At 43.3% G+C, this 9,312-nt stretch overlaps 2 protein-coding genes across 2 annotated transcripts; both read right to left on the bottom strand.

Moving 5' to 3' along the window:
* Positions 1-132: 132 nt before the first annotated feature.
* Positions 133-7,553, bottom strand: LOC120615492 (endogenous retrovirus group K member 13-1 Env polyprotein-like). Its single transcript, XM_039878558.1, has 2 exons — positions 7,341-7,553; positions 133-2,152 (listed from the first exon to the last, which is right to left on the bottom strand). Exon 2 carries the CDS (start codon positions 2,149-2,151, stop codon positions 511-513), a length of 1,641 nt encoding a protein of 546 aa, XP_039734492.1. The 5' UTR covers position 2,152; positions 7,341-7,553; the 3' UTR covers positions 133-510.
* LOC120615493 (uncharacterized) lies at positions 1,670-7,045 on the bottom strand (the record flags this gene model as incomplete). Its single annotated transcript, XM_039878559.1, has 2 exons — positions 1,670-4,575; positions 6,275-7,045. Coding segments are annotated over 2 exons (860 nt in total), but the record flags the coding sequence as incomplete, so codon positions are not given.
* Positions 7,554-9,312: the final 1,759 nt, after the last annotated feature.

Genomic DNA, 9,312 nt, shown 5'->3' with positions numbered 1-9,312 from the left:
TGTCGGAAGCCAGCCGACGAAGTAATTGAGGGTACCTGAAAGGGAGAGCATGGACTGAGGAAAAGAAAGAAGACAGACAGAATTGCAGGAGGGATCACAGAATCAAGCTGTGTCTGTGTCTGTGTCCCCGAGTTTATTTAAAACACACTACTTATAGCATCACAATGAGAAAACAGCAGTCAAGACCCAAGGTCAGCCAAATTACTCATCCTACAAAACAATGAAGTTCTTACAACTCCCCTCTTGGAAAACACCAAGTGTTTAAAATAGTTTAGTGCCACTTATCTCAAAGCTCGCCAAGTTAGCTCAGCTCCCAACATCTCCCCCTTTTTTATTTTTTAAATGCCTGAACCCTCCTGGTTCTGGCGCAAGGTGACTGTGCCTGTCTTAGGTGGCCTCCTGCGAATCTCTGGATCTTACCCGTCATTGGGATATGTATTCCATCATACATACCCTGTCTTAGGTTGTCCAGGTTCCAGGGGGTCCTTACCCATCTTTGACTACCAGTCACTATACAGGGGGTTGCTTCATTTTCAGTTTTAAAGAATGTATTTCTGAGCCGAGATCTCGCAGAGTTCTTATAGTACATTTCAATACAAGTGGCATCAGACACATAAACACCAACATGCAACAAGCCAGAGTATTTACTGATCCCAACAAGTGGGTAAAAGGTCCCCATGTAGGGACTATACTTTTTAGGCCTTTCAAGAAATCCCGTACAGTTTGCGCAGTATTAATCTGAAGATCAGGGGCCTCTTTCAGGGCCAAAATTTCTCTATGAAGCTGCACTAAATCTAAAGACATGTTGGCGCTATGCCATATTCCCTGTAGGTGATTTTTTATTTTCTCCCATGGGTGAGAGGTTTGATTATATTTTTGGGGGGTCACACAAATCCATCGATATTGGACATGACAGCGTAAGTGTGAGGACAGCTTTAAGGCCTGCATTTCCTCTCCCAGGAAGTTCACTGTCTCATACAAGGCTTCTAACTTTTGCTCAATTTTCTCATCTATGTTCTCTTGAGAACCCATGGTTAGGGAAACATTTTTAGTTAAATCATTTACAAATGCTGCAGTTTGTATAGAATTGGATAAAGATATAGCAGTTGTGGCAGCCGTGACCACTAATGTAATTAATGAGAGGACACCTGCCACCAAGACAGCTATAGCTCTCTTTGATCTGCGCAAGGAATTATTTATTTCTTGCAATACCTGTAATCCATATTCATCAAACCAAGGGCCTGTAAGGTTAACAGGAACCATTATAAATGGCGGTTGTCTAAGCACGAGAACAGAAGTGTTAACAGGAGTAACACAATTAGACAGCTGACAATTATTACAAGATATATTAAATTGATTAGTATTGTTATCTACAAAAATATTAAAATTTCCTAACAATAATATATATGGGACATTAACACAAGTTCTAAGGGCATATAAGAATTTTTCTCCTGAACCACTACTGCGTGAATTGGTCCGAGATTCATTAGTCATGCTAATACTCATTGTCACAAGTCCGGCAGCCAATTTCCAAATGTGAGTCTGCCAAGCGCCAGAGCTTGTTTTCCAGAGTCCAGCAGATAAGGCAGTCTTAGTGTCATAAGGCCGAGAGAAGTCCCAAACAGTTTCATTAAATCCTGTTACCCGGTACAAAGTAACATTTTCTTGATGACAACGATGCCACCATACTGAATCTTTTTGCACATGCCTCTTCGAGTGACAAAGTTCAAACGGGATTGTATCATTGTTGCTTACAGTTTTGCCATCGGGAGCCCCAAGCATAATAGCCCCTCCTTTCTTAGGCCAAAGCTGCTCCGTGATATTCAAACACCCAGATTGAGAAGTAGAATTGAATAGAAAACAAATAGGTAGTCCTATTGCTGATCCTGAAAAATTAAAATTATCATATACATATTGCTGTTCCATGGCTAATGGCAGTCCTAAAAGTTCTGTATTGCTAGAAAAAACTCGAACTTGTGGTCCAGACCATACAGCAGGATGCAGCACTGGAGGTTCAGGAATATATGCCCAATGTAACGCTCCCTCAGTTACCGCTGGCAAGATCAGTAAGAACAGGGTGAGCATCACAGCAGTTGGAAGAACTTGCAAGGCAGACCAATCTCTCTGGCAGCCATCGCGGCCCATCTTCATCCTGTGGGAAAACACAGACATGTCCTCGACCCCAGATCAGCACAGGGTCGGGACCATTTCATAACCCAGTAAGAGGATCTTTCCACCTTACTAGAGCATAGTGTTGAGAAGTAGAGGGATGCCAAAATCGATCAGCTGCAGACCGCCCGTGGGCATCCAAAATTAAAAAATTTAAAATGAAAAGAGCATGATTAAGGGAGTTTTGAGGAGACAGAGGGTACAGCTCTACCTTTCTTATTTTATTTAATTGATTTTTGAGGGAGCTATGCGCATGTTCAATGATACCTTGGCCTTGGGGATTATAAGGGATACTTGTTTTGCATACAATATTAAATTGTGAACAAAAGGTGCAGAAAGCTTTACTAGTATAACCACTGCCATTGTCAGTTTTAATAATAGAAGGTATGCCCAAGGTTGCGAAGCCAGCCAAACAATGAGCTATAACATGTTTTGTAGCCTCTCCAGCTTTAGCCGAGGCATATAGGCATCCTGAAAAGGTATCAATGGCAACATGAACATATTTTAAGCGGCCAAATTCAGGTACGTGGGTAACGTCCATTTGCCAGAGATGGTTAGGTTTTAAACCTCTAGAGTTTACTCCTAGTGGAGGCACAGAATGCATCTGAGGGCAAACAGGACACTGCTTAACAATCTGACGAGCTGCTTCACGCATAAGGTGAAACTGTTTTCTCAGACTGTGACTATTTTGATGGTGTAAAGAATGCGAGTGACGGGCCTTTTCTAGGGGTGTACTATTCAGGAGAACGTAAAGTTGGGTAGCTTTATCCACTAAATTATTTCCCTCAGATAATGACCCTGGCAATCCAGTATGAGCTCTAATATGCCCAATGAAGAAAGGGCTTACTCGGGTTTGAATAGCCCGCTGAATTTGACATAATAATGATTGGATAATATTGTTAGTAGTAGATATGAATGAAACTGTGTCAAGGACAGAGACAGCTCGCACTATGTATTGACTATCTGTATACAAATTGAAAGGAGAAAGGAAAGTAGCAAAAACGGCAGCCACTGTTTGAAGTTCCACAATTTGTGCTGAAGCTGCAGAGGTTTTAAATTGCACAGGCGAACAGCCCTGTACCATAAAGGCACCCATACCATTAGAGGAACCATCAGTAAATATCACGTCAGCACCTTTGATAGGTTGTTGTCGGGTGCACTGGGGAAAAATGAATCCTTGCATACTTGCAAACTGCAACAGTTTATCATTGGGTAGATGATTATCTAATTTACCAGCAAAATGTGCACAGGCAATAGGCCAAGAATCAGTATTTTGAAAAAGCCAGGCAATTTGCTGTTTGGTATAAGGGACAGTAATAGTTTCAGGTTCTTTTCCAAAATACTGTTTAGACTCCTCACGAGCCAATTGAAGTAAGCTGGCTACGGCCTCATAATAGGGGGTTAATACCTTTCCAGGGGAGACAGATAAGTGTAGCCAAAGCAGGGGACCACCCTGCCATAAAACTGCTGTAGGGGCATGGGCAGTGGCAAATATATGAGCTTCCCAGGGTTTAGTATAATCTATAAATTGAACTTGTAGTGATGAAATGGCATTTTCTACATTACACAAAGCTTCTTTACCCTCAGGGGTTAAGGAACGATCAGAGGATGGGGAGGGATCTCCCTTGAGAATGTCAAACAAAGGTTTTAACTCCCCAGTAGTAATTTTAAGATAAGGCCGCAGCCAGTTAATAACTCCTAAAAGTTTCTGAAAATCGTTCAAAGTTTTTAAATGATCTACTCTAATGCGCGGTTTTTGAGGCACAATCATTTTTGGATACAAAACATACCCTAAATAGGAATAAGGAGGATATTTTTGCACCTTTTTAGGGGCTATTATTAACCCTCTTTGACGGAAGGCATCTTGAAGAGAGGCTTAGCAGCTAATAATTCACCTTCATTGGGATGGGCTAACAGGATATCATCCATATAATGAATCAAATATACTAAAGAGTATTCTTTGCGAACTTTTTCTAGGGCTTGAGCTACAAATTTTTGACAGAGAGTTGGGCTATTAGCCATTCCTTGCGGAAGCACAGTCCAATGATATCTTTTCTTAGGCTCCTTGAAATTAGTGGAAGGTACACTGAAAGCAAAGCGCTTACAGTCCTTAGGGGCTAAGGGAATAGTGAAAAAACAATCTTTTAAATCCACTATAATCTTAAATGTATTATGTGGAATAGCAGATGGTATAGGGAGCCCGGGCTGCAGGGCTCCCATCACTTCCATTGTTTGATTTACCTGTCGTAGGTCCTGCAAGAGCCTCCACTCTCCTGATTTCTTTTTTATGACAAAAATAGGTGAATTCCAAGGAGAGTTAGAAGGCACAATGTGCCCTTGGTTCAGTTGTTCCTGCACTAACAACTGAGCTGCCTTTATTTTTTCCTCTGTTAGAGGCCATTGATCCACCCACACAGGTTCCTCGCTTTTCCAGGTGATTGGGTCTGCGTGAGGTACAGGCTGGATAATGGCCTCCTCTAAAAATACCCCAGACCAGCTCTATGTGGACGTGGCTTAGGCATAAGGGCTGAGGTTGAACCTTGCCCTTTACTTCCCAAACCCTGCTGAGGTAAAAGTCCTTGATCAAACAGTTGCTGTGATATAATAGGATTAGGACTATAGAGATAAACTCCCATATTTTCCATAATATCTCTTCCCCATAGGTTGACTGGAAAGCCAGAGACAATATATGGTTGGAAAACTCCTTCATGCCCTTCATCATCTTTCCATCTGATCAGATCACTACTTTGTTCGGGAGACTGAGTTTGCCCTATTCCCTGAAGTTGAGTCATAGTAGATTGTTTGGGCCAATTTTGAGGCCAATGCTGGGAAGCAATTACAGAGACATCTGCTCCAGTATCTAAGAGTCCCATTAAGGGTTTTCCATTTAACTGAAGGGCTAAAGTTGGCCTGTCCTGTGTGACAGATTGCACCCAATACATTTCAGAAGAACCAAAGCCTTGATTCCCTCGAGGGGTAGCCGAAGCCACAAAACCTGTTTTAGGAAGGGGTAGAAGTATGAATTGAGCTACACGTTGGCCAGCTGGAAAGGTAGCAACATCTGAAGGGGATTCTATCATAATTTTAATTTCTCCTGTATAATCTGCATCAATCACACCAGGTTGCACCTTAATTCCCCTCAGGGTTGTGCTGCTGCGCCCAAGAAGCAACCCAAACATATTTTTGGGAAGAGGTCCAAAAACCCCTGTGGGCAAGGCTTGTACCCCCATTTCTGGAGTTAAGACTGCATAGGTGGAGGAACTGAGGTCCAGTCCTGCGCTTCCTGCGGTGGCTCGGGCCAGTGAGAGAACGGATTTCCCTGTTGTTGAGGGATGAATGATTGCATTACCCCGTAACACTGCTTCGGGGCCCAGAGCTGGCCCCTCCATCCGTTTCCCTGAATAAATTGGCCTGCCACATTGGTCTTAGACTTACAATCTCTTGCCCAATGTTTTCCCCTCCTGCATTTGGGACACACCCCAGGCTCCCTTCCTTTTCCTTGGTCATTTCTGGTAAGGCAATCCCTCACCTGATGACTGGGGCGCCCGCACCCAAAACACTTGTTGCCTTGTTTTCCTTCTTTTTGCTGATTAAACAAAACATCTTTTATGGAAAGACCTTGGATTCGGCCGCAAAAGCAACACCTTGCTGATAGGACAGCCCAATATCCAAACACAATCGGATATAATCCCCTAAGTCACCCTTCTTTCTGAAAGGCCTCAAGGCCGTCTGGCATACAGAGTTAGCATTTTCATAAGCTAACTGTTTCACCAGGACCATGCCTGCCTCTTGGTCACTAATTAGGCGTGAGGAGGCTGTAAGCAAACGAGCTACAAAATCCTGATATGGCTCATCGGGTCCTTGCCTTACTTTAGAAAGTTCCTCAGTTCTTTGTTCAGAATCAGGTAACATGGTCCAAGCCCTCTTTGCTGCAGTGTTAATCTGCCCATAAGCACCAACTGGATACCCTAACTGTTGAGCATTATCCCGATATTGTCCTTCCCCTGCTAACATCTCATAAGTGATTCCATTATTACCTTGATATTCAACCTGGCTGTCTTATCGCATTCCTCTCGATACCCAGCGTCCCAGAGGAGGAAATTACCTCCCGACAAACAGGCACGAGCAATCGTTTTCCAATCCCATGGTGTTAAAGCCCCTGCACAGAGGCTCTCAAACTGAGCCAGGGTAAAAGGAGCCGTTGCTCCATATTGAGCACAAGCAGTCTTAAGTTCTTTCAGCGTCTTGAAAGAAACAGGCCCATGAACCCTTTGGGCTTGTCCTTGCTGGTCTTGTGCATCATAAACAGGAAAAGCCATCAAAGAGAACCCAGGAATGGACTCTCCGGCAGCAGCTGCCTGCCGAAGGCCTTGCTCTAGCCCTGAACGGAGCGGGGCAGTAGATCCAGGTAATTTTAAAGGGGTCAAATGTTGTCCTTTATTCATATTAACCAAAGGAGGGTCCAATCCAGCTATCATAGCAGGAGTAGGCATTCGAGGTGGCCCAGGTGACTCATAGCCAAAGGCTTTAAATTGTTGTGTCAACGCCTCTATCTTCTTTTCCAATTTTGCTATCTGTTTTCCTCCCAACGAATCATCCACAAACGCCTCAAAGGGCAGCAGGTTGTCATCCCCACGGTACCTAGCAGACTCCTCTCCTGATTGCGCCACATCCCCGGGGTTGAGAGGATCTTCCTCATCCCCAAAAAACAAAGAAGAATAGTGTGTACCTAAACCTTCATCAGGTGGCACCGAGGGCTTGCTCTCATCCTGAGGCTTACTATTGGAGCCTTCCACTTCAGGGGAGGCCTCAGGACACGGGGCGCCATGCTCTCGCCATTTGTCCCTCTCATGTCGGGGGTCTAAGCAGTCTCGGACTGCTTAGTTTCCATCGGGAAGTTACCAGGCCCATGAACATCATAATAATCTTGCAATTTTTGTCCTACCCTTTTCCAGGTTTCTAAATCTACAGTCCCTTCTTCCGGAAACCAGGGACATACTTCTACAAATTGCAAAAACTTAGTTAATTGTTGCTGGCCCACTTTGGCCCCTCTTACTCTAAGCATATTTTTAAGCATATGTACAAAAAGCAGCCGGCTATTTCCTTGGCCCATTTTTACTTCTTTAAGTTTCTGTTTCAGTTTCTATATTACAATACTCCTGCGTACTTACGGTTGGCCGCCTACAGGACTCTTAGGTCCCCAGATGCCGCGTGCGCACGCCTTACTCTGCGGCACGTCCTAGCTGTTATCCCCCGTGTTCAGGTCCCTGTTCGGGCGCCACTTGTCGGAAGCCAGCCGACGAAGTAATTGAGGGTACCTGAAAGGGGGAGCATGGACTGAGGAAAAGAAAGAAGACAGACAGAATTGCAGGAGGGATCACAGAATCAAGCTGTGTCTGTGTCTGTGTCTGTGTCCTCGAGTTTATTTAAAACACACTACTTATAGCATCGCAATGAGAAAACAGCAGTCAAGACCCAAGGTCAGCCAAATTACAAAACAATGAAGTTCCTACAAAACAATGAAGTTCTTACAACTCCCTTCTTGGAAAACACCGAGTGTTTAAAATAGTTTAGTGCCACTTATCTCAAAGCTTGCCAAGTTAGCTCAGCTCCCAACATACCATTCTTTATTTCTGTTTATGATACATGTTTTTTCTTCTTAAAGAAGTCCTTCCAACATTTCCTGTAGTACTAGCTTGGTGATGATAAATTCCTTTAGCTTATTTTTGTCTGGGAAGCTCTTTATCTGTCCTTCAACTTGAAATGATAGCTTTGCTGGATAAAGTATTCTTGAATGTAGATCCTGGATTTTTATGACCAGATATTTTGTGCCAAGTGCTTCTGTTCTGCATAGTTTCTTTTGAGAAATCAGCTGCGCCAAGCGCTTCTGTTCTGCATAGTTTCTTTTGAGAAATCAGCTGCCAGTTTTATGGGTGTTCTCTTGTAGATAACTATCTCCTTTTATCTTGCTGCTTTTAAGATTCTTTCTTTATGTATAACCTTTGGCATTTTAATTATGATATGTCTTTAATTATGATGTGGCCTCTTTGGATTCCTGGTTTTGGGGATTCTCTGATGTTGTATGTCTATTTCCTTCACCAGGTTAGGGAAGTTTTTCATCATTAGTTCTTCAAATAGCTGTTCAACATCTTGTTTTCCTTCCTATACCTTGATGATTTGTATATATTTACCTTTAATAGTGTCCCACAGGCTTCTTAAATCATTATTATTATAGTCTTGGCTTCTTTCTTCTTGCCATTCTGCTTGAGTGTCCTTGGCTTTCTCATCCTCTATATAGGTCATTCGATCCTCTATTTACTTTGTTTATTCCAGTTAATATACTTCTCATCTCAGATTATGTATTCTTCATTTCAGACTGGTTCTCTTTTATAATTTCCATTTCCATTTTTATGTTTTTTAAATCTCTTTATTAAAGTTCTCACTGAATTTACCTACACTTCATTGAGCATCTTTATAACCCAGTGGTTTGAACTTTGCATCTGTTAGATTGCTTGACTCCATTATTCCTGGATCTCTGTTCTGTTCTCTCATATGGTTTCTGCTTCTTTTTCTTCCCATTTTGGCTGCCTTTCTGTGTCTGTTTCTATGTAATAAGCAAAGCTCCTAAGTCTCCCAGTCTTATTAGTGTGGATTTGTGTGGTAGGTGTCCAGCGGCACAGTCCTGAGAGGGGTTCAGCTGCAGGCCAAATTTAGCCCAAGTCTCTGTCCCTTGGGAGCCACCTATTAAGATTCAGCAAGCAATCCGCAGAAGCTGTGCTTATAGTTGCCTCAAAAGGCCAGCTGTCACCAGTGAGTCTAAGTGCTGCTCAGCCAGGTGCACCTACTAAGCAAGGACACACCTGGTTGTGATTTGTGTGGAGCCACAAGTTCAGGGAGGCGGGGTTTCAGGGAATCCTCTGGGTGGAGTGACCTCTGTTATCCCGTTTGATGATCTCTCAGCTATGGCTGCACTGTGTCCATGCACTGGGTGATGGGGAGGGCTCAACAGGGAACAGTGGATACTGTTGGCACTTCTGTATAGAGCAAGTCTCACCTTAGCTCTCACTCTGACATGTCTCCCTGTAAGTCCCTGGTGCCCCCTCCATTTAGATCCTAGTAAAAACCAAGGTGATTAGTTTCTGG

Source organism: Pteropus medius, unplaced genomic scaffold, assembly GCF_902729225.1.
Source record: "Pteropus medius unplaced genomic scaffold, Ma_sr-lr_union100, whole genome shotgun sequence".
Taxonomy (NCBI): domain Eukaryota; kingdom Metazoa; phylum Chordata; class Mammalia; order Chiroptera; family Pteropodidae; genus Pteropus; species Pteropus medius.
The sequence above is the reverse complement of the archived record's forward strand: the minus strand, read 5'-3'. Positions and strand labels throughout refer to the sequence as shown.